At 47.0% G+C, this 27,420-nt stretch overlaps 1 protein-coding gene across 1 annotated transcript in view; it reads right to left on the minus strand.

Moving 5' to 3' along the window:
* The window catches only part of GRM7 (glutamate metabotropic receptor 7), a 275,498-nt gene that overhangs the window by 87,939 nt on the left and 160,139 nt on the right, over positions 1-27,420 (minus strand). The window contains exons 4-5 of the mRNA XM_086469667.1: positions 26,841-26,995; positions 693-833 (exon numbers count right to left, since the gene is read on the minus strand). Coding sequence (XP_086325793.1) covers positions 693-833; positions 26,841-26,995 — 296 coding nt within the window. The remainder of the gene's footprint in view (positions 1-692; positions 834-26,840; positions 26,996-27,420) is intronic.

A 27,420-nucleotide genomic window follows, 5' to 3' on the forward strand; every position in this document is an offset into this window, starting at 1 on the left:
GTCAAACAAGACGCCGCTGAAGGTCACGAACCCCAAGTCACAGATACAGGCAGGGCGTTTTCTCTGCCACTGAGTGGAGGCTGCAAAAAAAATCTAAATTTAATTTATTTAATGTAATCAAATTTAATTAAATCAAAAATTTAACTCCAGTTTCTTAAATAACATTAGCGAGGACAGAAATCTGATCAACAGCTTTATGCTACCTAAAACAAAAACGCGTCACCCCGTGCTAATACTCTCCTACAGCGGCATTTCCTTCAAAAGGTGCACACCCACGTGGCTGGTACGTGACAGACGGTGCTTTGACACGCTACGTGCCCCGTGGGTGATTTGCACCTGGGCGACAAGGCACGAGTTGTGGAAATATTCTCCATCTCAAACAAACTAACAAAAAACCTCAAGCCACCCTGCACTCAAAAAAAGTACTTCTGGGTCCCACGGAAAATATTGATTTTCCTGCTGGATAGACAGCCAGAAAAAGGAAGAAATAGAAGAATGTATTTTTTGACTCTTCCCATCTACTTCTTTTGTCCTGTACGGCTGATGTTGCTGTTCCATTTTCTCTACAACCTACGAAAATTCAATTTATTTTTTCATCCTGTCTCCAGCCAAGTTTCCTTACATCAGCTGAGCAGCCATTCCACTGCAGCCCGCGTCCAGCAGCACGAGGAGGGTGACACGAATGAAGTTACCTGTGCATTTACGGTCCGTGTCTTCCTTCTTTGACCCAGTGATGGTTAACTTGCAGTTGAAGTTCTCTTCCCAGTACTCTGCAAACCACACGTTCCTTCTGTTGTTCTCCAGGGTGCGGGAGGTGAAATAGGCATCAAACCCTGGAGAAGGAGACAGGTAGAAAGCTGAAGTCTAGCTCGTACTGCACAGGAGATGCTGCAGCCTGGAAATCAAATACTCTGCTTCCATCTCCTTCAACATCCAGCGCACGTTCGCGGCTCTACCCACACGAGCTGCCCGTGGAAAGAAAGGAAATCTGCCGCATGTTTTATCTAATCAGCTGCATCCTGGAAGTAAATTACACTGCTACTAACTGTGACACGTAAAGTTAGGTAAAATATATTAACAAAAAAAAAAAGAGTCATAAGCAAAAAGCATGTATTTGATATAGACCAATAAGTAATGAAAATAACCGATATGGTGCAGCTGCTATTAGACTGAGCTCAACACAACTAATTCTGTAATTAACCTCTCCAGACCTCCAGAGGAGGCAGTTTCACCTAAACGGGCCATTATCAGTACACCTCCTTGGTTTTGTAGCACGCGTTTTTCCCTTAATCTCCTTTCACAAAGGTACAGAGAGCAAAAATCCTACGAGGCAACCGTGAATCACCACAATTTACCAGACACTGGAATAAGAAAACCTGAAGCAGGGGGTGGGGGAGAAGGTTTCCTTCCTTAGACCTGCGAGATTCAGTTTGTTTCTGAAGCCACACAGCCACAAGAGTGCTGCAAGAGTGACGATGACATACAAGTCCAGTATTACATTAATTGGGAAAAAAATGATGATTTTTAACAGCTGAGTGGAAGGGCAGCAAAGATACCTGAAGCCCCTGAGTCATCTTTTTTAGGAAATACCCAGTCCACTATTCACTGAAAGAAACCACGTGGCAGCTACTGAATAGCTGTGTAGCAGTGGTGGTTCATAGTTTTCATACGACTCTTCACCATATTCTGCCTCTCTGTAGCCCTTCACCAACTCGCCAGAAGAGAAACGTATCTTGCTTTGGCTTTATTTATTTTTTTTCCAGAAATGTGGATCTCTGTATGCACACACACCTGTGCGTACAAACACACCCCTACTCGTGTATGGTGATTAAAGAAAAGGTACATACAAAGGCTTACAAACCAGGAAAGAAAATAAAAGGAAAAATAAAACTCTACTACAAAATTGTACAGTTTATTAAGTTCTAGTCACAAATTAGACCTGCCATACTGTAGGGATTTTCTCTAGGAGGTTTTCAAATTCTGTAGCTTAAAACCAAGCCAAATATCCTTTACCAGCCCAGACAATAGCCCTTCCACGACCGTGCTCATTTGAATGGACTTTTCTCACAACACAATACAGAGCTCTGAAACAAATACTTACTTTCCCAAGAAACAACGGCAACTTTAGACCGAAAGGAACGTCACATCGCTAACTGCCCTGGGCACTACTGCTTCACTTCGCTGTATTGAAGCATTCTGCTCTCTTTACTCTCTTTCGAGGCTGAGACAACTGCGCAGAGCCTAAGGAAACCTTTGTGCGTACAAATAATGGCAAATCAATAGACAGACACCCCAAGTACTGGTGTGACGGCAGAAATCTGGTACCGCCACGACGGGAGCCCGGTGTGACAACAGCCTCGGTGCAGCACTGACAGACACCGGTGGCTCCTCAGGAGCACGAGAGCCGGGACCAGCGGAGATCACCCCCACCCCCCCCCCCCCAACCCTGCTGCATGCTCGGTTCCGCCTGGCGAACGGCAGAGGTGCACGAGGACAAACGCACCCGGGCACGTCCGCGCGCTCACACGCGACGTCGTTCGCCTTCTCTCGCCGGTCCCGAGGGAAGGGAACACGGTGTGACGCAGCCAAGGGTTCTCGGCGCAGAATGCGGGAAAGGTTTGTCACCCCTGCACCAGAGGGGCCACAAAACAGGCAATCGTTGCTCCACCCCGTCAGCCAGGTTACGGCTGAAACCCCCGCTTTGTTCCACAGGCTTTCCCAAACCGACGGTCCCTCTGAAGTAAGGGGGCTGTGCCCATTGTCTTCAGAGAGCTCTACCAGTCTTAAACCAAGCATACACAAATAGCAGGATATTCACCACTATTAGCAGTGCTGAGTAGTTTTCCCAAGTCCTTCTAGTTGTCTGTCTTTAGCCTGCAGTGAGCCACATCAGGGCTTTCGCTTAGGGAGACTGTTTAGATTCAGTATTTTTAACATAACCTCCCATAACTGCGATCCCAGTTCAAGTTCAACTCTTACAAAAGAGGTTTTTTCCCTTTTACTAAGAAGGTTGTTGAAGTATTCAAATTATGCAACTGTGAAACCTGGATAAAGCCGATCAACCTTAAAGAGGACTTGAAAATGTTGGTTGCTCACTGAGAAGCTCCGAGGTACATTATCTGTCGTCCCAAAAGTGCAAATCTTTTGAAGATGCAAATCTCAGAGTATCTATTTTGTCCTTTTACTTGGCTTTACAGCCTGTACTAGTGTTGCAGAAGAGGGTGGAAACACAGAGGCAGCCAGCTCTTATAGATACTGAAGCACGTCTCTACATTGCACGATCACGTGGCTCCTTTTGATTTTCCAGCCAGAAATGACAGTAAATACATATTCCATTGAAGGAGAGCAAAAAGTTCCTTGCACCAGAGCCAGCAATTTCTCTCACTGCAATAGGTGGGTAAATTGACTCAATCTGGCACTCCACACCATGAAACCGAGTCAGAGGAAAAACATATGGTATCGTTAAATTAGCACAGCAATCCATCCACTGTGGGATAAAAATAGACAGCATGTAAACAGATGTTTTCAAATAAGAAAGGAGATTAGGAGTGGGGTCAATCTGTCTCCTTGTATTAGCTTTGTACATTACTGACCCAACTATAATACATATTTTCCTAATTCTGAGCCTCCTGCTCACGACTCGCATCCAAAGCCCACTGCTCCCCAGCCACAACGCACTCCTCCCCAAAAATCTACCCAGGAAAATAAGCAATGGGGTCTTCCAGAGACAGGCTGAAAGCCAAGCAAGATTTTACCTGCAGCCTCACTAGAACATACGTCTAGGTCTCTCCTGCAAGAAATACATCGGGGTGCGTCACAACGACGGCAAACCCTAAGCAACAGGCCACAGCAAGTTAAGGCCATGCCGGCCAGTGGGCACCAGCACCTGGAGGACTGCAACCAAACCGTGGAAACCTGTAAGCAAAACACCGAAACGGCAGGGGAGAAAAGCTCAGCAGCGCACTGAAGTACCAGCCGGTATTTGCGTCAGCTCCACACACTCAGCAGGGCTCGTCCAGCCCTTCCTGTGGGCTTCGCAGCTTGAAGTGAAAACTTTGCAGAATAAAACTGTGTGAAGCTGCAGGAAAGGAGCCGGCCTGTGAGGGCAGAGACCCCCGATATCTCCTCCTGCTGTACGTCTGCTGAGGCAGGGACTTAACCTGGCTTTCCCAGGATTTAGGGAAATCATTTAGTAAACCTCTCCTGCCACAGCTGTTCTAATTAATGAATGACAAATTAGTGACTCACGAACGTTGCTGTGCGCAGTCTCTAGAAGGGACAGCGCGAGTTCTGCACTTCTCTTTTCCTGCAAACCTACGTGGATCAGTTCTACCCATAATTAAAAGAGCATTTCAAAGGGGATATGTGGTCACAAGACCTGCAGCATACAGAGGGCTCAGAAAGAGGAACAGTACACCTTACCAACGTGCCAAACTAACTGACCTCTGGGAAAAGTACTCTATAACTTCATAAGATACAATCAATAAGTCTTGATAAAACGGTAATAGAATTCCGTAAGAACTACTCTAAACCTTTACAGATTTAATAACAAATAATAACATTCCCATTGATTTTTTTTAATGATCCCTCTGCATTCTCAAGAAGGGATATAGATCCCTATTAAAGAGCGTACATTTTTTATCATTATATTCTATCGATCAAGACAAGCAGGGAAGTGACCGACTGACAGACGCACGGAGGGGAGCAGCAAGCCAAATTTCTAGTAATTGCTTACTGGGTGGAAGCTCCGTGTGCCCACTCACTGCTTCTGGCTGCCTGGCAGATCACAGCGCTCCTGCTCCCACGTAGCCAAAATCCTGGTGAAGACTCTGCAAGGCATCACCTTTGTGAACCGCCCTCCTTCCCGACGTACTTCGGACCAAGAAAGGTCCCCCGCAGCCAGGACCAAGTGGAAAGAGCCCCACGCTGCACCGCAGGAGCCATGCGCTCACAGGAGCTACTTTTAATTTGATATTTACTATTTTTAACGTTCGGTAAAAATGTACCATGTGCAGGTGCACAGCTGGGGTGCGACACAGCACAGAGTAAGACCTGGAACGTTGCAAATCATCTGGCGCAAACCTGCGCACCTCCACTGAAGGAGCTGGACCGCGCCAGGTCACAGCGGATGAGATTTTCACCCAAGTTAGAAGCTAGTAAAGAACGCTCAGGGGAATCTCGCTGCTTCTAGGATGTTGTGGGGCTTTTTCCTCGTTTTTCCCTATATCATTCCTGAGAATAGTCAGAGAAGTTATTATGATTGCCTGAAATACACTGGCTGAACTGAACACACACCCTGCTCGCTGCTCTGTGATTTGAGCCCACAAATCACTACCATTTCATTTTCTTTCCACCATTATTTTCAGGAGGGTGACTGCACTCAATGTGCTTTAAAGCAACCTTTTTTTTTTTTTTTTTTTAAAAAAAAGAAGAAACCTAGAGGAAAAGCATATTTTTCAATTAAGAGAAAATAAGATCAATATAAAGATCTTACTATCTTTAAACTTCACATTAGATGCATGGCGAATAAACCCCCCAAATATTCCCTTCTCAGCAAATGCTGATCTTTTGCTAGTGTTACCGCTACCCTGCAGCCTTGTCGGTGCACCTTAAGCATTAGGAATCCCACGATGAGTTTCATGATTTAAATTCCTATTAAAGAACAGCTTGTAAAGTAGTTACGTGTCTGTGTTATTGTACGTTGAACAGGGATCATAAAGCTGTGACGGATCTGTGCAAAGGTTAGCGCCGTGCAAATACCATGAGCTGATGCACAAGGATCACGTCACACGAGTCTACGGGCCACGGCTCCAGCAGCTCTCCGGCTCTGCCCAGCTCCTCCCCAGGCACGAGCACAGGACCTGCTCTGGAGGACGGTGGTGCAAAGCACCACAAAGCACAGCGCCGGGCAGGAGGTTTACAAGCCCCCGGGCAGTGGCGCGTGGTGACGGGCAGCTCCTTTCCCGAAGAGGCAAGTGAGAAGTGGTCTGTGAACGGGAGCTTCTGCTCCGCTTGTTCCACGGCTGAGCAGGCACGGCAAAAACACGTGGTTACGTGTGCGTCACCCTGGCGGGCTGGCGTGGGGTGAAGGAACTCTGCAGTCCTGGGAGGATTCACATGAGCTACATCAGGTAACCTCAACGGATTCAGGCTGATCTGTAACTTGTTTACTCTTGGAAAAAGCAATCCTTGCAATTGACACAAAAAACCCCAAAATACACATTCCGTCTTAAATCTCTTACCGGTCAGGACTATTTCTACGCTTCCCGTGTCCCATAAAGCTGCCCTGCAAACACAAGCAGCGCAATCTGTGTCAGTGGGTTGGACATCTTAAATGCATACCTGATTTTAGAAACTTCTTTGAAATTCATACGATTCATAAACATTGAAGTTGAAATACCGGCAAACACGTTCTCCATAACAGCGACAGAATTAAGCCTGTGCTTAAGATTAATCTTTTTGAACTGCAGACACTGAGAAAAACTTACATCCATAGTGCTAAACATAAAGAGTTTTGGGTTCAGCGACTCAGCAAATCAGACGACCCAACCAAAAAAGCTGGATGCTTAAATGTAAAAGTAGGAATAATCGTTTCTCGCCCTTGTACACAGCCAAGTACTACACTCGTGCAACAAGATTTAGTGATTTCTCGATGTTCCCAATATATCATACTTAAGAAAATTACTTTTTTCAGCAAATACTTCTAAGAGATATAGTTATTTTATGAGATTTCTACAAAGTACAATAAATCTCTTATTACTTTAAATCACTGTGATTTGATTAAATCATTATTCTTACACTTAGAGAGATGATACTCCCTAATAGATTCATTTTTTCTGCACCCCAGGATTAATATATAAATTAACTACGGAGTGATGAAACAGGGGGAGGGGGGAAGGGGCCTGATGCAAAGCACTACGGAGGGCTGGTGAAATCCAGGCGAGGGGAGGGATGAGCATCACCGGGCTGCAATGCCACCAAAACCCAAGCACTTTGGGTTGTCTCCCCTCACTGGAATACTCACGGCCCCCCTCGGGTCCTCCCGGACCAGGGCACTGCCGAGGAAGGAGGATGCCACAGCGCCAGGGAGCCGGGAACTCTTAGAAGAGCGGCTCGATTCTCAACCAGAAAATGAGGCTTGCTGACTGGTGGCTGCTTTCGACACCCAAAAAACCCCCCAAATGATTTATTTCTAACATTAATCTTGCATCTCTCCTTCCATCTGATGTTACACGTCACCCATTTTCTGCCTGAAAGCATAATGCTCAGCTTCCCTGGCAGAGCTGGCTGAGGGAATTATACGTGCTCTGGAGGATAAACCAGGCTCTGAGACTAACGACGCGGTTTGCCACGGTCAGCTGCACTACAGAGGGGGAAGAAGAGGCAGGTTGGCAAAGGAGGCATTTATCATGGGGAAGGCGTCAGGCACACCCCGACGGGGAAGGGACGGGCTGCAGACGAGGGCTGGGAGGTACCCAAAAAAGAACAATCCCCCGGGAAAAGAAAGAGATTAACCAGGGGATCCAACGCTGCACTGGCACCAGTGAAACCACCAGCAGCCCTGGGAAGATCCCAGTATCCCAGGCGGCGGGAGGTGAACCGCGGGCGGGTGGCTCGTGAAGATCCACAGTGATAAAGGTGCTACTGGTGTGAATGAACCGGGTATTTTCTTTAGGAGAGACGTCTGCCCCTTCTTGTTTACCAACCCACCAGCCCGTGCTGGGAAGCATCTATTTCATGTGTCAGCAGCGATTCTTGAGGGCTCTGGGGTTATTTAATGAGGGAAATAATTAAGCCTAATTAAAACACAAAGTTGTTGACCTACTGCATTTCTCATGTGCCTGAAGTGTTTTCATTCTCAGCCCGTGTGGCTTGTGAGCAAATACAACATATTGACCCTATTTCACACAAGTAATGATTTTATCTATTTATGATATTTTTATTCTTCTCTTTTTTGTTCAAAATTTGTCCACAGTAATGATTGCTAGTTACATAAATTTTATTTACCCAGCTAGTAAATCACCACTCACTCTGATTACTGATGCCAAGTGAGTTGATGGCAGCTGCTCCAATAATTTTCTGACTTTCCTAGCATTCAAGCCAAAATAGTTTAATTTACGGACATTAAATCTGGGATAAAAGCATTAGGTGTGGAATGATAACATCCATTTTAAGACAGCTAGTCTTTTTTCAGATTTTATGATGTTGCCCAAGCCACACACTACACGGTATTATGGAGCTCTTAAGATACTCTACAGATATTTTCTTGACCTTCCTACTCAATAAAAAGGACATAATATTAAGTGATTTTATTAACTTCCTTCACACCATAAAAACACTTGGCAGTTTTCTTTTTTAATAGTTGCCGCTTGTAACAGTGAAAAAGGGTATTTTAGTTGTTGTCACACTTGGCTTTCTACGTACATGACATAAAGCATGTACAAAGAAAATTCAGCTTGCCACACTTAGGGCAAATCTGGGATTTCAAGATATACAGCTTCTTTTATCGTTGTCCCTTTCATAAAGTCATACAGCTGCCACAGCAATGAGCTCATGACCTAGGCAGTGTCTAGCCAGTGCTGCAAGAGAACAGTTAATACAGGAGTTTACTATTATTCATTATTCTACATTTTATTGCCCTCCAGCACTTCTTACTTTCACAGAGCTCACATTTACATCAATATAAACAGCAGAAAACCCTAAATTTAGTTCTCCTATTTGTTTGTTTGTTTGTTTGTTTGTTTGTTTTTAATTGCCATACCAACTAGAGGCCTCAGCTGAGGATGAAATGTTCCTGTTGCAGCAGGCACTGGTCACACACAGCCAGAGGCTCATCCCCATCCCCAGTTTCTCCTGCAGCCATGGTCTTCTGGAGGGCAGCAGGATCCTCCCCTTACCTGAGCAGGAGGCTGAGGCTCTAACCCAGAGGGACCCACCGCTTTCTTTATGAACAAGGGAAAGGCCAAACCCATGGCTCGGAGCATTGAGAGCGTTACGGAGCAGAAGCCGAAGGCGGCTTGTGCTCCTCTTCCCCTGAGTAACTGCAGCCTTCATCATGCACAAGACTTTTGCATTTCCAGCCACAGAGGGACCTTCTGGATTGGCACGGGTGTAAGTCACCCGGGTTGCTTAACGCACACGGTGCTCTGCTCTCAGCGGAACACCCCACGTCTCATCAAATGACTCCTGCTGCCGGAATGAGTAATTTTTTATGAATGGCAATAGGCAGAGTCCCAGCCGAGGGAGAAGCGCTGCTGACATAACCTTTACAGCAGCTACAGATCCTCGCTTGCAGGAGCAGGCTTGTCACCAGAATCAGGCCAAACAACAGAATTAAATACATCCAGAAGCAGAAAGTCTCTGCCAGTAATTCATCCTTTCCTGCTGCCTTGTTATTGAAAAGGGGCTATTTGTCTGGCCAGGACCTCATCCATCAGGTACTCTTTTTTTGTTTTTTTTCCCCCCTCATACCTGGACATGAGTGAAAAGCTTTTTCTCTTTTTTTTTTTTTTTTTTTTAAATACTTATCACAAGGCAACTCAGTTAATAGCTTGCTTTCCCTCTCACTTGTGTATCTAGTCTTGTTGAAATTACCTGTTGCTTTCTGCTTTACTGAAAAATAGATCAGCTTCTGCATTCATCTCACCTGGCAGCAGTAAAACTCCAGCGGAGTTAAACAGTGTCACCCAGGGACAAGGAGCAAAGCGGAGGCAAGTCAGGCCCACGGGTCAGGATGCAGGTCACTCTTTCCTGTTAATAATACTTACCCCCACATTCTGAGCTGTTACTCCATTTTTTAATTGGAATTAACTCCTTAACTAAATTCCTTTGTACGTACTGATGTCTTCTTCCCGTTGGTTTTCCGAGTTCTTCCTTCCCACCCTTTGTGACTAAACGGGAGAAGCTGCTCCACAGATGGCTTGATTCACTTTAATAATGCAGAGCAGGAGAATCGGAGACACAGAAGGTCTAAATGCAGAACATGAGAGCGGTTTTCTTCCCTTTGATAGCAGCAGCAGACAAAATGCACATCGCGTATCCTTAAAAGCATTTAAACTCAAGTCATCTGCTTGCATAATTTAAAATGAGGATAAAAATACAGAAATCCCTCTACATTGTAATGCAGCAACCAGGGCAACCCCTGAAGACGTCCAACAGGTTCAAATTAATGACATCATCAAAATAAAAATCACTCGGCCCACACCACGAACAGGCCAAAACAAAGGGAAGGTCGGTGCTGCCCGCGGAGGAGAGGCCGCGGTCGCTGCCCGGCACGGCGGGCGTTCGGCACCGCAGCCTCCCCGGAGCACCCGGGCTCTAACCCAGCAGACAAGCCAAGAGCAGGACCGCCAGCCACGCTGTGCCAAAAGGTCGTTTTCCACCACCCTGCGATACACGACCCGAATTCTGAGCCGTAAGGTCACACACACGTAATGGCGGCGGTGGCACACGCACGCCCAGCTGTGGCACACGCGCTCGGTATCAACTTGCAAAATCCAAACCCACGCGCAGTCGCACGGTTACCCCTCCCCAGCACACCCAGCGTGCAAGGGAATCAAAGCCCGTCCTCCCCCTGCCTGCACTGGGAGCGGAGCACGGCGAGACACGTACCGACGGCGGCCGAGATGTCCCCGGCCCTGCCGGGCAGGAGGGCAGCAGAGGGGCTGCTCCTTCCCTGCAGCCCACAGGGCAGCCCCAGTCCCAGGCTGCAGGATTCGCCGGGTTTCAAATGCTGTTCCCTTGTACTGCCTTCAATTCCCTCGATATACAGTGTTAATTTTCCTTCTTGCGCTGTATAGGTTTGCGTGTGCCTCGCTGGAGCGTTACCATGTCAACAGGAATCACGTTTACAGCACGTGTAAATATATTTGTGCCTCCTAAAATTTACACGGACGCTCACAGACCCGTCCTTAGCCACACGCAGACTCCCCAAACCAGACATCGAGCGTTGCCGCATTTTTTCCCCCTGCTGTTGACAGGGTAACCCTGGCCAGATGAAAGGAACGACGCTCTTCCAGAACGCTGTTGGACGTGACGCCTCTCCTCTGCGGAGCCACCGCTGCCAGCACGCACGGCAGCCCCTCGCCAGCCCCAGCTGCGGGCGGATGGCGCCAGCGCATGAACTGGCACCACAGAACCACAGAGGCCACCCGTGCACCGCGCCGGGGAGCAGACACCGTCGGCCGTGCGCAGCCGTCGCCCCTCAGTTTGAACTCCTGTATGTGTGACCGACCTTATTTACAAATGCCCCTTGAGGTAACGCCCCTACGAAAATACGAGCTGAGAACTCCACTGCATCCCTCCCTTCCTTTTTTCTTAGAGTGTTTTAAAAAAACGACTTCCCTGAGCTCTGACAACCGACTTCTTGAGTTCAAGGTGGCTTTAACAACGCCAGCCAGCCAGAGTGTGCTAGGATGCGAGACAGAGCGATAGAACTTCTGTTCTCTCCCTCCCTCTCAGCCAAGGCTGCTAACACCAAACGTTATCTTGATCGCATCAAACCTCCGGGTACCGTCCAGAGCAAGTGCCCAGCCTTGCACGTGAAAGACAAAAGCTAACGGGGATGATTTCTGAGGCTGGGGGACACGGTACAATCACTCGGGTTGGCCTCAAGGCCAAGGGGTTCCACACAGGAACAGCCCATCGCCCCAAGTACTTGTCATTGGAATACCCTGCATCTTGTAGGGAAAGCACAACAGCTTTCCGATTCGGTTTAAATCTTTCAGGAGCACAATACCCTCTAGGCACCCATTCCTCATCCTCTCATCGACTCTGTTTTTTGTTCCCCCTCTCCATTTTGCAGGGCTACCCCACCCCAGCATCCCCTTCGGGGTCCTGGCCAACCTTAAGGACCACCAGGCAAGTGCCCTTGGTCAGTTCCTGGCTCGGATCCTCGCCTCATTTTCCCGTGTGTCCCATCTGCGCCCAAGAAGCCAGCGAGCTGCGATCATGGCACTCGACAGAGAAACTCAAGCCTCGTCCCCACGGAGCGGCACTCGGATTTTCTGAGAAGATAAATACCCAACGCGCTCTCTCTCGGCTGCTGCGGCCGGACCGAATCCCAGGCGCCTCCGGCCCCAGCGCCGAGCAGCAGCCAGGGCAGAGCTGCGGGCAGCGGGGCAGCAGGGCCTCAGCCGGAGGCACTTCCAAACCCGGCAGAGTCAGGGGACCTCTCTAGTCAGAGATGCCTCGGCAGAGATGAGTAAGGCAGTCTAAATATAAGGAAACTTTTAAATGGCTCTCAAGTTGCAAGATAATTTGTATTCCCCTCTCTTCATACCAACACATTAACCAAATACATTATTTCCATAATGAGGAGATGAACATCTGTGTGGCTTCCCAAAATTTCAAGTGGCAATACTCGAGACAAGTATTCTCTCTTTGGGGACTGACACATCAGCATTTTAAATAACTGCCAAAGCTAAAAACATAATTTAAATTCTAAGGAGACATTAAATAAAGAGTTCAGGTGTGATTTAGATTTGATTTTTTTTTTTTTTTTTTTTTTTTTAAATAAAGCACAGCAACTTGATTCCACAAATCAAAGGTGCCCCAGTATCGTATTAAACTTTGTACTCGACCCTGGGCGAGCGAAGTGCTCAGTGCAAACTTTAACAGAATAGGAGAAACACAAATACCTGAAGCAGTGCTGGGCTACTGAGAATGACTGGAAGACTGAGCTGGGGCTCTGAAGCCCTCTGGGTCTCGTGCCCCCGCGGCGCTGCTGGCCAGACGCCACCTCGCTGGGCAGAAAACCCACGGCCCCAGCCAGGCGCAGAGATGCGCTCCCACCTTGGCTTCGTTCCACCCTCGCTTTCGCCCAATAGTTCCACTAGACCGCCTGAAAATCAAACCAAAACACCGAGAAAAGAACCCCTTCACAACGAGGCTATTTCACTACTCGGTTTCTGACTGAAGGAGCCGCTTACGTCGCCGGGGAAGTCTCAGAGGCACCTCCAGCCACAACCAACGCCCGCTCCCATTGCCCCCCCAGCCCTGCGTGGGAAGGGGCCAGCAGCCACCCAACCCTCCTGCTCAGAACCAGCACCCCACGGGTTTTGTTTCCCTTCAACCCAACGCCTCGGCGGTGCATTGCTACCGATACCAGCGCAACCTCCCCCCCCCGCAACACCTTTCTTTCCACAATACCCTGACCACCTTCCTGTCGTCCCTGGCTCCGTGACCCAGCAGCGGGCTGTAACCACCCCAGAACCAAGTACGTTACAAACCAAGGGGCGAAGCCAGAAAACAAGCAGGCTCTTTCCACGCAAATACCTTTAGCAACAAAGCCTACGGGGCAGCCTCAGCACACCTACATCGAGGAACAGAAGGGATGTCAATAACTTCCAGATGTCATTAGCAACTCCTTCCATCAGATCCTAAAATATTTCTCTTTGGAAATTCATGCTATGTGAAGTGGTAATCAAACTGAGAGACTCAAACTAAACTTGAAAACAAAGATTAAAAGTATTTCCTCATTACAAGGGTAACTGAAGGCTACTTTGAATAGGTTAACCACTGTAAGGACCCCAGGAAAGAAATTAGACAGAGAAATAGAAATAAAAGCTTAGTTCCACTTCAGAAATACCTGTGGGAGCTGCCGCACCGCAGGTGGTCACGTACACACCATGCTGGAGGAAAGCCAAGAGCCTCCTCTACTCTGCTCAGTGCAGAGGCACAACGATGCTGGTTCCATGGCTGCTCATGGAGGATACACCGAAGCCCAGGCCCTACAGGTGGCCATCATCCGTGTCACGGCAAAACACTGAATCCAATCAGGCTCCATCATTACTCACAAGCAATTACATCATTCTCTTTGCAGTAGTAATCATCAATTTGGGGCCACTCGCTCCAAGCTTCATCCCTACAAATTCTAACACATCTTTAGTTTACATCAGGACCATGCACAACGGGCCATTGCTGAACCACCAGCAGAGCTGGGAGAGCGGTGGTTTTTCCTTTTTTTTTTTCCCCCTGCATTTTTATATATTGCATTAGTTTGTCTGGCCTTTCTTTATTAACTAGCTTGCATGATTAATCGCCCTATTAATTGCATCCTAACTTAGTTAAGAGGGAGGAAAGACCACAGGTGTGCCAGCTTGGGTCGACTGCAGCTTGGTGCCAGGTGGACACGGCCCGCTTAACCGTGCGTGTGCACGAACTGCCCACGGAGAATAAGGGGGCTTGACCCTTCAAGAAGCCGCGGCTGCTGCAGGAGAAGAGCAGCACAGGGGTGGCCCAGCCCGCGGTGGGAGCGGGCACGCGGTGCCAACAGCCCCCGCTCCCCCAACCCCCCGTTGCCCGAAGGAAACCCGAGTTTTCCAGCAGAGAAAACGTCAATGAATTTGCCCCATGCCCCCGCACGCGCAGTGCTCAGCACCCCCGGCAACCCCCCGTCCCCGAGGGCAGCCGCGCCGCGCCGTGCTGCTGGGGGGGTGCTCCGGCCGGCACCCTGCCCCTCTCGGGAAAGCGAATCCCAGCTGCTGCCCAGGGAGTCGATCCAGCCGCTCCCTGCTGGAGGCGGCAGCAGGCAGAAGCCTGGCAGGGAGCAGCAGAAGCGGAGGGTGACCAGGAGTCAGCTGGAAGCTCCTCGAAGGGGGTCAGTGATCGCTGAAGGCTCAGATGCTGAGCCTGTGCCCTCTTTCTAGATGTTTTTCTTTCTTCCCCACCTTCCCGCCCCAGACTCAGGCGGAGCAGGGGGCTCAGAGGCAAACTGGAGTACGCTGGTTGCGTTACGGCAGGTGGTACAGGAATAAGTGAAGTCATTTCCAGACGGACCGTGTCCTGTGATTGGAACAAAGACTGAACCACGCTTTCAAGACATGTTACCTTAAACTGCGCAGGGGGAACTCTCGACTTGCGAACACGTAGTTCTCCACCACCCTACAATTATATTTCAACTGTGAGAGAAAAGGATTTGGTTTATCTGTCTTTACCAGGAGATCAAGAACATTGATCTATTGACTCCTGCTTCACCCTCATAAAGAGCTAGCCTATGTGATTACATTGAGGATCTTTTTTCTAAATTATTTTCCATTTCCTTTGTTGTTACGCAGTCAGTCAACAAAATGAAAACACATTCCCGACGCAGATCTGGAAACCCAGCATAGGTGAAGTGGGCACTTTAGCATTCATTGTATCATCTTTAAGGAAATTATGTGTATTATTATGTGTATTATTTCCTAACGCATTACTTTCAACAGCCTATAATCATTGAAGCATTAACAACGCAAACTAAAAGGGAAAAAAAAAAAAATCAAACAAATAAGAAAACCCTTTCAAATCTCTGTCCACTCCCTACACTCAGCACATTTATTTTTGTGCCTGACCCTGCCTTACGCAGTGGAGCTCAGCCTCTTCCAGGAACACGCAACTCACGTGTGTCTCTGTGCGTGCAGCCCCAGCAGCAGTGAGGCTGGAGCCCGCAGAGATCTTTCCCGGGATGCTCCAGATCCCCATGGCGAGAACCAGGATGGTAATCAACAGCTACTCAGGCAGGAAAACAGACACTAATAAAAGTGTAATACAGTGAATACATTTTTAACGTATAATGCGGGCATATTAATTTGCTCCTGGCGAACAGCGATGCCACGCTTGTGCTCTACTCTAATAAAAGCCTCAAACTTTTTTATTTTTGCTTTGCTTGAGAGATTGTGAGGTACTGTTCCTTTCCTGGCTTGCTAATAAAGAGAAGGAATAAGTAAGTCGTAGAGGATTTCAGAGTCTAATTTTAAGTGGCCTAGAGAGAGAATCTCTTTAGGTTATAGTTATTTTAATTTTTTGTTGCAAAAAATAACCCTTGTAGAAAAAACTGACGACTGAACCTTTTATTTCTTCCATCGCCTTATGGCACAAGCAGATCGTTATCTGTATTCTGTGTTTCACTGCCCCCAATTTCAGTGTCGGAAGCTTCCCAAATTAAAACACTCTAATAAATGTAAAACAGTCACCTAGGATCCATGGTCCTAATCCCAAAGTCCTTACTCAGAGCCCTTTCTTGAGCCTAAATTTGCCACAAACATGAACAAATGTTAAGAGAGAACATCGGTCCTTCTGCTCAAGTAAGTGTCTGTCTTCATTTCCTATTTTGCAACACCTACCAGGAGTCCACCAGCCACTGGACTGGAAATGCTACATACCATATTAAACTCCTTCTGCTTTGCCAAAGCAGTTTATCAGATGTGAAAAATTACCTGTTCCATTAGGAACAGTCTGCGGTTCTCAGCCCTCCTGCAGAACGGCATTTCCAAAACTAGGTATTTGGGACCATTCATGGCTATTTTTACCTAAAACAGGAACAGTTTACTTCAGACAGCTCCCGCAATTTTTCTTTTTACGTGAAAAATATGTGAAATATAAATGGCAAAACAAATACTCTGCCAATACACCTCCTGTGAAGTAGGAGAACGCGTTAACCTCTTAAATTATAGTGTAAGAAATATCAGGAGAGATGCAACTCTCACGCAAAGAGGAGAGGGGAGCTCTTCCCTCTCCCTCCCCACAGAAGCAGCCCCAGATCTGGACCCTGCCACGCTGGCAGGTGGTGGCTATGATGCTTCAGATGGACTACGGGATCACCTCACCCACCACCCTCCCCGACTCCCTTCTCCTGCTCCCTTCTCTCAGCAGCGAAGCCGCTCACGCTCTCGCTCAGTGCCGTACCCGCCTCTCGGCTCCCTGCGCCGGCTGGGTTGAGTTAAGGAGGCCAACACAACGCCAGCGCCGTGCTCGGCGCGGTACCGGTGCCAGTACTGCTCTGAGCGAGGGGGAGAAGGTGGTAAAATTTTTTCCTGACTTCTGTTTCTGTGCCTAAACATCACGAGAAAAGAAACCGTTATTTTTTTACAGTTCTCTGTGAGCCAGCTCTGCTTCAGCTGCACAGAAGGGTCTCACTCATGCGGGGTCCAGCGAGGTCCCCTGAGCTTAGTCACTCCCCAGATCCTGGAAATCCTGCCAGTTTTACTAACAAACTGAAAATACATTCCTATTAAAAAAATGAAGCTTGAAACTCTGCACAGAAGCAAGGACTAACAGCGCTAGAAAACATCAGGATTTCCTGCCCGGGGGGGGGTGTATAGGGAACCATCATTAGCCTCCTTCATGTTGGGTGCTACCCACGTGTTGCTGAACCCCCCTCGCAAGGATGGAGAGTTTAGTCGCCAGCCCAAGCTGCCCCTGGCGCCGCTGCCTCGCAAAAATGCTGGAAAGCAGCTCATGGCTGTCTGCTGTGCGGGGGAAGAAACGCTCCCCCGTGAAGCCTCTCCGATCACAGATACCCATTACCGCCTCCTGCGCAGAGCAAACCTGCAGAGGAAGGCTTGGAGGTTCCTACCAGATCACATGCAGATCAGGGGCTGGCACACAAAGATAGCAGGCTTTCTAAAAATAACATTCTTCCTTTCTGGAAGGAAATATTCTGCCCAAATGTGTCCAACAGACAGCTCAGACCGCTTCCGTGTCAGATCATTGAGAGGAAAATGGTTCTTCAGATGATGCAGCTCAGGGTATTCCGAACCAAGGACCACTGATGATCTATCTGAACAGTGATCGATACCTAAATACCGTTCTGTGAACTACCTCTTCTTACAGCATCGACCATTCTAGTTTGTGTGTGTGTGTATGTGTGCGCGCGCATCTCCCTCTCTCAAAACAACCACCCACACAATCCCCACTGTCCTGAAATAACACTTAAATATGAACATCAAAGAGAAAACGCCAACATAAGCCCTGGGAGCAACACACAAAATACAGAAATAGAGGGAGAGACACATACACCCGCAGAACAAGTAACGGCTGGCTCCGATCAGAGAAGTACCTCGGTTTTGAGCAAGCCGGGTCTGCCGTAGGCTGGGGGAGCAGTTTATTTCATTGCAAGGGGCCAAAGAGAAAGCTCCCTAAACCTTTGTTTTACAACAGTTCTTTATGGTCCAACTAGAGCTTTCTACCTCATTTCTTTGCTGTGAAGCAGCAAAGCCATTTGAAAAGGCACTGCTCAAACTCCATTTGAGGTGAGATTTCCTGTTAATGCCGTTGTGGTTATGAGCTGTGTCTTGCACTGCGCAGCGGCAGGTAACTCCCTTCAACACTCTGAAAAGACCACACCTTCAAACTATCTAAGAAACCCCAATAACTGAACACCACAAAACAGCCAGAGACATGTAACTTGAGCAAAACACTACACTGAAATGGTGTAACAGTCCACGTTTTGAGCTGCAGTGGTATGTGGTTTTACTGAACACGCTGCCCCACGGGAGCTCAGGCTTGGAGCGCTGTGGGGCTCTGCCTTTGAGCCTGCGGCAGCCCAGGGATTACAGCTGAGACTGTGTTTCTCTGTGACTAACGCTTACAGGGAACCTCGAACAAAAGTAAAAACCCCAGAGGCTTCAATGTCTTTGTTTAAAAGAAAACTACAAAAACACCATTAATTCGAAACTTCACAAAAAATTCTGTTTCTTAACTTTTCTATATCTGCATATTGAAAAAAAATGCTGCCCTTAAGCTGCTGTCTCTTTGAACTTACGAAACCTCTCCCCAAAGCCTTCGCTTCAACCCGTTAAAGGCCAGTGCTGCACTGCCACCGCCGTGCCACGGCGAGCGCACAGCTCCTGCCCGCAGCCGGGGAACGGACCCTCTCCGCCCGAATCGCCAGCGTTCCCCCGTCGATCCGCCTCGATCGGGAGACGGGGCATCGCCGTGCCGCGGCCCCTAACCCCGCGTTTTGCTGCACTGCCCTTCTCATCGCGCGGCTTCCAACCGGCACCCACGAAGGAGCGCGTTGGAGAAGCCAGCGTGATGATGCACCAAGCATCCCGGCTAAAGCCCCCTCAGCCCAGCGCCGGCCCCGGGCACATGCCTGTCCGTCCGTCCGGCCTCGCACGCCGCCCTCCTGGAGCCCGTACGCACACAGGCGAGAGGCAATGAGCTCCAGCGCTAAGCCAGGAGGAATCAAAGCTCATCGTAACTCCCAGAGTGACTTTCCAACAGGCTCGAATCGATATGCAATAAACTTTTCACGGCTGAGAGTGTGTCTTGGATTCCCAGGTAACTGCGGTATTAATTTAAATTCAATTAACGGCTTCATCAGCATTGGGAAAGATACGTTCCCAACAAGTCTGCGGGTAGAATGACTTTAAACACCACGTGACTGATACAGGAGAATGAGAAGGTAAATTCTTCCTTCACCTGCGCTTGGCCAGCTAACAGGCTTTCGGTAAGGAACCCGAAGTGCCGTTTGAAACCGTGAATGCACGGGACGAAACAACAAATCTGTCCTAACAGATGATGTATTTCTGTATTTACTTACTTAACATGAGCACACAACACCCTTAGCGGTTTAAAGACAATTTACTCACGGGGGAAAAACTGCAAATAAACATTTATATATGTTGTCCTTTGCGCAAACCTTTCTTACAAGAGGCAGTGTCCAAACCAGAGTTGCTCTGCCAATCGACTGACACAAACCAGCCGTGAACTGTATTTCCCGATTGTTCTTGCTTGTAATTACACCATTTAAACCCCCAGAAAGCAGAGACGAACACGCCCGCGTGCCCCCTCCCAGGCGCTGGAGCCCGCTGCTGGCACCACAGGAACAAGCCCACCGATGCTGGAGCCTTCCCAGCAGCGCCAGCCAGGCCAGACGGGTGGTGGCGAGGCGAGGAAAATCCAGGGGAGGTAACGGGAAGAATGAGTGAATTCCGGGAGTGCTGGTCCATGCTACTTCTCTGGTGTCTTTTCGCTTACGATGGGTGTCCCCTCCGGCTGTCGGCGCCCGTGGGCCCTGCTAGAGCGAGGCTGCAGCGACCCCCTGGCCCCGGCAGCCCTGCGGCCCGGGATGAACCAGACCCCCTGAGCCAGATCTGTCCGTCTCACTTACTCTCTTAAAAGCACACACTCGCGCCCCAGGGAGACAGAGAAAAAGCCTGAGAAGAGCAGAGAGCTGTAAAAGAGACTGAACCAGGCTGGAAACAAAAAGGATCCAAACCCGACTGTTCTACCAATGGTATATTGGTACAAGGCTGCTCTGCCCTGCTCTGCCCTGCTCTGTTCAGGGAGGAGGCGGGTAAGTGCTGCACAAAGCACGTCTTTCCCAGAGCAACATCCCGGGGTAAATGCAGCCGTAGCCAGACACAGCACAGCACGCCCGTATTCGCTGTGTTGGAAAACACTCAACACTGTCTCTAACAGAAGAGGAACATGAACCCTGAGCTGCTTCACTCTGCTAGACCGGGGATGGGAAGGTAAAATATTTGAGAGCCAGTAAATAGTGAGATATAATTTCATCTGAATTTTTTCTTGAATCACTGCTCTTTCATTGTTTTTTTAGGAGTTCAACACTGCCCAAACAAAAAAGAAGCAAGTCAGCTCTTGTTGGAAATAGAACCAAAACATTAAAAACATGATTCACCATCTATTTGGAAGCCAAACAACTGAAAAATTCAAGGACAGTTATGGTGCTTTACAGCACTTGCAACAATTCTGGTTTTTTTTTTTAGAATAGCTGTACACGTCCTCATGCTGAATTTGAGCCCCCCTGTAGCCTCACAGCTGAGAGCTTCACGAGATTGCAAACCTCAGCCACATCCACAGCTTGCTGGAATTGAATCCTTAATCTTAAGTCTAGTTGAATCCCATTGTTTAGTTGCATCAAATTCTGAGCTTAGACCATAAAGAATATTTTTTTCATCATTGGAAAAGCATTTTGTCAGATTTTCAACGTAATCAACATACCAATATGCATATATTAGCCTCTGTATTTCTCTCATAGCTGTTCCTCTCCTTGGTTTCATTTCATGGTCAGCTGATGTCCATGAGAACAGATCACATGTAAGTAAGAAAGGCAAGGAAGACTATTTTAAAAGAAAAAAAAAATTGAGAGTAAGAACCAGATATGTGCAAGTGCTAGGTCAGTAGCATGGATGCTACAGGAACCACAGTGTAACAGCCCAATCTGAAAATTTTTGCACAGAAAAGAGGCACAGAACAACAGAAAGCAAGAGGTAAGTAGAGAGTTGTTCATCTTTACAGTTCAGGTGAAGAGGAAAACAATTTCTAAGACATCCCTGAATAGAGAGACATTTTTAATTCATGGAAATTATATATATTTATTTTTGAAAGTTTGTAAGAGCTACTGGAGGCGTTTGGCCTCCTTAAAAATACAGCTATGGTTTTCAGAAATTACTTCTCTCTGTTCTAGTCCTATCTCTAGGTCTTTTGAATGATTCATACTTCCTAAAAAGAAGGTGTTCCGTGTTTTCCACAAATCCTGCAAACCTCTGTGTATCGGAGCGGGGAGATTATAAGAGAGCAGCCAAAATTACTACTGTCTCATGCAAATACTGGCTTTCACTACTTCTGTGTGGGGCTTAATGAGATACTAACAGGTATTAGCGAGGCCTTACCAGGTGTTAGTTCTTCCCACACTAACCCTTGAGTGAGATCTTTGAGGTTGGAGAAGATGCCCAGTGATGCCACCTCGACTGCAACACCCAGGCAAGCTCTGAGGGCCTCACCCAGCTCTGCACGGGACCGACGGCGAAAGGTTAACTCTTGGAGTTGCACGATAGGAATGTTTTTGCAGGAATAAAGCTGCTTATTTCCCTATTTCATCTGTGACACTGTGTTTGATAAAAATATATTGCTGGGCTGCCATGCAGAGGGTCGTAACCGCCCTTCAAAGGCCCAGCCAACACCCCGAAGGTTACTGTTCTACCTACCGTGCAACGCTTCTCTACTGCCACGCTCCTCAAGGAGTTTAATGAGCCATTTTAAACCTGAATAGATACTACAGACCATACGAGCCAATTTAAAATCTGAAGTACAGATATCGCTTAGACTGGAAGAAAAAATGGGAAAGAAAAAAACAAAAACGGGAAAGTCACTTATTCCAAGACCATCTGCCTGACTCCATTCTTTGGACTTTAGTATCTTCTGGACGCGCAGTGTCCAACAGCTTTCTGTACTGAATTCAGCAAGTACTGGACAAGCCTGCTCCAAAAAGATCAGGCTTTTCCATCTCTCACGCCACAGGTATCTTCTAATCACTGGCAGGAAGATCTGCCTTTCCTCCAGGGAAAGCATTTAGGAACTCCTGACTTTGAATCTGCCTGCTAGGGAGAACTTTAATTGATGTCTGGACCAGTAGTATTATCATCTTTAACCAGAGGGTCACCCAGGTAACTCGTACATACGTCTGTACGGTGTAATAAGGAGACCTACCCCAGGCAGTTAAAACATATAATTAGATTTGGGTGCTGTAGTGACAGCAAGAGGAGGAAATCCTCTGAAGTTCATTACATCTACGGAAAGATGAAGAGGCAAAGTGGCAGCAGAATACGTAAAGGTCAGTTTGTGACTAAAAAGATGAGTGTGGAAGAAGTTTGTGTCCATCTACAAAGACACAGGGTTGCAGTTTGTCCCAGCCATCACTTGGGGAAGTCTGCAACTGGAATGATGGTCCAACCCATAAGAAACCATGGAGTGTTTCCATATTTTGTTTCTTGCTGGTTTGGATGGTCTAACAAAGCTTCTGGGACTACAAACGCAACATGCGACAAATGAACAGCTTTCTCTTAGACTACCACTGCCCGAGGAAAAGACAACCAGGCACAGGAATTTGCTCGTCTGCAGGCAAGCAGCCCAGCTGAACTGCACGAATAAAGCACTGGTTTTTGGAAGCCTCAGCCTTTATTTTCATTTTCCACTGTGCTTCCACTTTCTCCCTGACACTTGAAATTTTGGGGACCCGTTACACTTGCCTCAGCATCCCCCATTTTTACCACGATCCTGATCATGTCATTACTCCAAACAGCCTGCTTTTCCTTGGCTGAAATCCTCCTTACCTCACACTTGCTCCTCTTGGCAGCATTTCACCCTTCCCGAGACTAGCTGGGCACTCTCTCTGCTCCTCAACCCAACGGATACAGGAATCTCCCCCATGTGCAAAGTTTATCTTTCTATTCAGGTGAATGAAGAAGAATAAGGGTTTCTGGGGAGCAAAGCGCCAGTAGGTAAAATGCCACCGAATGCACTTGGAGAAGAAAGATTTTTCTGCAGATTTTTTTTTCCTGTTGTGTTGCTGCTTTAATGAATGTCAAACGCATGCAGAGCCACAGATGTTCATCACTTCTGTATGACTGTAAAATGAATGTAGTAGCAATAATAATACATCCCATTCAAACTTTAATTAGAAAATTCAGCTTTTGTCTGTGGTATAAACTGTTTAATTTTTCTTATCTTCCAGCACTAACGCTTGCTCTGTGGTTCCATCACACCTTCCCACAAAAGTCCAAGGATATACTCTGAGTAAAAGACTGTGCAAAACACGGCGTGTGACTGCAAACCACAAGTGCAGGTGCTTGCAGTGCAACGCACTGTGCCTGCTCCTCGGAGCACACACTGGGTTTCGGGACTGAAGTTCTAGTAAGCTGTGAGCATGAGGACACACCATCACACCCACCAAAGTACCTCCGACCAGAACACAGCATTCTGCCGCCATACTTGTTCTGCAAATATACACCTTCTGCTCTTTTGCCCCGAAAACCTCGCCAAGGCTTTTAACTTGGCTGATTCTCGGTGAAGTTGGCCATGGAGCTTGTTTCAAACACAGGTTTCACCAGGTGATTACTATTTAAGTGTGCACCTCCTCTGGCTCACCGACTACTGCAATTATGCAAATAAGATGCGACTTCATCCTTTCAGCATAATTACATCAAACCCAATCGGGCTATATTAAGACTGACTTAAGATGAACGAATTCAGTTCATGTAATGATTTCCTAAATCACCCCATGGGACTCTGGCAAAGGAAATTCTGTCCCAAGAGTGACATCAAGTATCAAGACAAATAACCGCGGATCTGGGGCCGGATTCTACAAGAAACCGAGCGCTTTAGGGTCCATCTGGAGCTGGAGGCTGCTGGGATACCCCCACTGTTACCAAAACCAGAAACTTCAACTGGTACATACGTAGATATGTGTAAACGCACCAACACACTGCGTTTCACATCTGTATTTTGAACTGAAGAGTCATGGCTGGGGGAAAAGACTGACATGAAAAATACTTTTTTCTCTATCATGACTGTTTCGGTTTATGACTTATATGACCAAGAGCTTTGCAGCCATAAAAAAGTTCTGATAATCCAAAGTGCACCATACACACTTGAACTTGCAGGCACATTAATTTTCAATGCAATTTAACATTTCTTGGCTTATTAGCCTAATATTTTTCCCTGTGGTGTGGGGAGAGGCCAGCAGTATCCCATATTTCAGGTTAAGGTATGGGAGCGGCAGTGCTCTCTGTTTCCAGTCATGTCTGTTTGGAATCTTTTCCTGATGTATTACAAAGACTATTTAACACTGTGATAAAAGGAAAGGGAAAAAAAAAAAGATGCTCTTGAGGAGCAAAATACAGGTAACCCCCTCACTCAGGACTACTCAAGAAGTTCTCACCAAACCCAGTGGGAATGAAGCTGGTGCTTAACCATCGCCTTGCCCTGGAGCCCGTGAGCCGTGGGGGCGGGTGGCAGCGCTGCTGCGCATCACCGCACGAGGAGGAGGCTGGGACACTGCTCACCACACGGTCCTTCGGGGCAAACTGAGTCCATTCTGCTAATTTAGTTCATTTCCATTCATTAATAGGGAAACTCAAGGTTTCTTAATTCACATCTTCATCGAAAGAAATGCATTACTAAATTTTTGGAAGCAGATGTTCATTGCTGGATGATAAAAGAATAACATTAAACTGTCTGTTTCCAGGTCTCTCAGATTCACAGCCAAACAAAATTACTACAGCAACAGAAAGCAAACCAAAACAACACACAGCAGCCCAAATGCACGAAAGGCTGACAACCCATACGGGGAACGGCCTCGCTGGGCAAAGATATGCTAATACCTCAGGATTCCTTACTTCTGTAAGTAACATTTCACTGGATGTTTCCCTTCGTGGACGAAACAGAAACGAAATCAGTCTGAAAGGGCAATGTTGAGCTCTGGAAAACTGCTTCAGGAGGATGGGCATTTGCTCTGCGCTCTTAACCGTCCCTCTACTCTTCCTCCGAACAGGACTAAGCAGATGGCAGGTACAGATGGCAATTAGGGACGGATGAATGGGACCGAAAAAGGTAAGAACCAGCCTGAACCTCCCTGAGCAGTCACAGGGCAGCCAGGAAACGTTTGCTACTGACCATGCAACTGCTGTTCTGGGAGACTTTGCTCTGCCTCTCCTTGCCCACCCCGTGCAGGGCCGATCTCTGGCTGAGCATCTTCCCTTGCTGGAAAGTAACACACAACTCACGGGCCTCAAAAGAGGGATCTGCTGCATGGCAGCCGCTCCTGAAGAACGAACGCAATTGCATCTATAGGTAAAACGTAATTTAAGCATCACAGACAAGGAATCGTGCAATCTGCGTGATTACTGGTGCGGAATGCAAGTAGCCAACGTTGAGGCAATAGTCTAACACATTAACTGAATGAGAAGGTATTTGTGGGCTCAATGGATGTGTTTTTTCGCAGGTACACTAAATGTGCTGATATTTGTGACTGTTATTTAACCGACTTTCTATACCTGAACCCTTCCCCTGTGATATTGTCACTTACCGCGCCCAAGAGAAAACCTCATGTTTCTCATTACGTCCAACGTGTTTAATGTGTAACATAGAAGGAAAATATTTTAAAACAAACTAACTTGGAAAGTTGTTATTTCTGTGTGCTGTTGGCAGACTTTTCGATGCCGTGTCAGAAACCCTCAGGGATGAACACAGACAGTGTGAAAAGATTATTAAAATGTCCTGGGTTTCAGAAACAAAACACTTCATTGTCTATCACCTTTACGTATCTATGGAGAAATAACATGTGAAAATGCCTCCAGGGTTTAAAAAATGTAAAAGGATGAAGCATATTATATACCTGAGCAGAATAACTAATGGGGTGGTAGTGCAGACACAGTAAAAATGAATGCAAATATTTGGTTTTCAAGTGAGTGAAGACATCAGAACCTATTTTAATGTGGGCGACATGTTTGAGGACTCTTGGGAGACCCTGCCCAACACAACTCTCTGTGCCAGACGAGCAGTTTGGTTTCTTTACTCCGTGCCTCCCTTGTAAGGAACTTTTCTTTTCATATTATAGAGAACATGGACTCTAACTGACAAGTTTAGTTTGCCTATAGGAAGCCATTTGGGTAGTTAAGCATCTATACAGACAAAAGGTCTAACAAATTGAGGAAAGATCCAACACTTCAGAACACAAAGAGATGTTGAGAAACAAAGGGATTATGTAAAAAAAGTTTCCCATAGTTTTTATACACACACACATATATGTAAGTGCCTACATTCGTGAAGCACGCAAGCAGCATGTATGAATGAACACAGTGCTCGATCTCAATGAAATAAAAGTTAAGCTAAGTTTAAATGGAAACTGCTGTTTGAGAAATGAATTTTTACTTTTTCAATAGAAAACTTACCCACGGCTTCAGAGATGACACGTAAATTGCAAAAGATTTTCTCTTCCTGTGTATATACACGATGTGTTAAGATCATTTTGATTTACTTCCTATTAAGTGATAAAGGCCCCGTCATATCACCACGGCTTAATATAAAATCTGAAATTGTGCCTTTAATAACTAACTGCTGGTAGCTCCCCAGCTGTGGAGATAATGTACAGTTCTCAGATGAGGAACACAGACCTTTAGGAAAATGAAGACTTACTCAACGTCCTTTCTACTCTTTGCATCATACCGTGTGTGTACACATTTATTCACAAAACACATACGAGAAAAAAAAATAGAGGCGATCACTTTTGTACCGCCAGCGTTTCAGGACAGAGTCAAGGAGAAGAGAGCTCTTACCCTCTATGGTCGCTCGCTTGGGGAGGATGGTGATGGCTCCCTCAGCCACATCCTCCTGCTGAAGTAATGGGCTCACCTTGGAGCCCCACGTGTCCGAGCCCACCCATAGGAAATGACCAACTTGATCTGCCCTCTTGGCCGCCGCAAGGATTTGCCTGCAGAAAAGAACATTTTGTTCACAAATTAATCTCATTTAAACATTAATTTCTCGGGAAAAATGTGTTGCAACTGCAGAATGAAGAGAAATAGCGTATTCCTGTGACCAACAGAGCTCAGGAATTTCACAGCACACTGTACCCCCATCCCTGCAGCACAGATCGAACCTTTCTTGTAATTCACCCTAAGACTGAAATACTGAGTCCGCTAAAATTTAAAGGTTTTGCCATTGACTTTACTGAAACGTTACCCTAACTTCTTTGTGCCTCGTTCTGTGGAACGGAGCCTTGCAGCAATTGACGACGCCATCACAATTTTAAACTAATTTAAAACTCTGGAGAGAGACCACATAACACGGGCAAGTGAGAAATGAAAGTCACACTTTCCAAGTATACTTTATATTGTTTTATGAGCAAGTGGCATG

Source organism: Leptosomus discolor, chromosome 9 (assembly GCF_034619465.1).
Source record: "Leptosomus discolor isolate bLepDis1 chromosome 9, bLepDis1.hap2, whole genome shotgun sequence".
Lineage (NCBI taxonomy): Eukaryota > Metazoa > Chordata > Aves > Leptosomiformes > Leptosomidae > Leptosomus > Leptosomus discolor.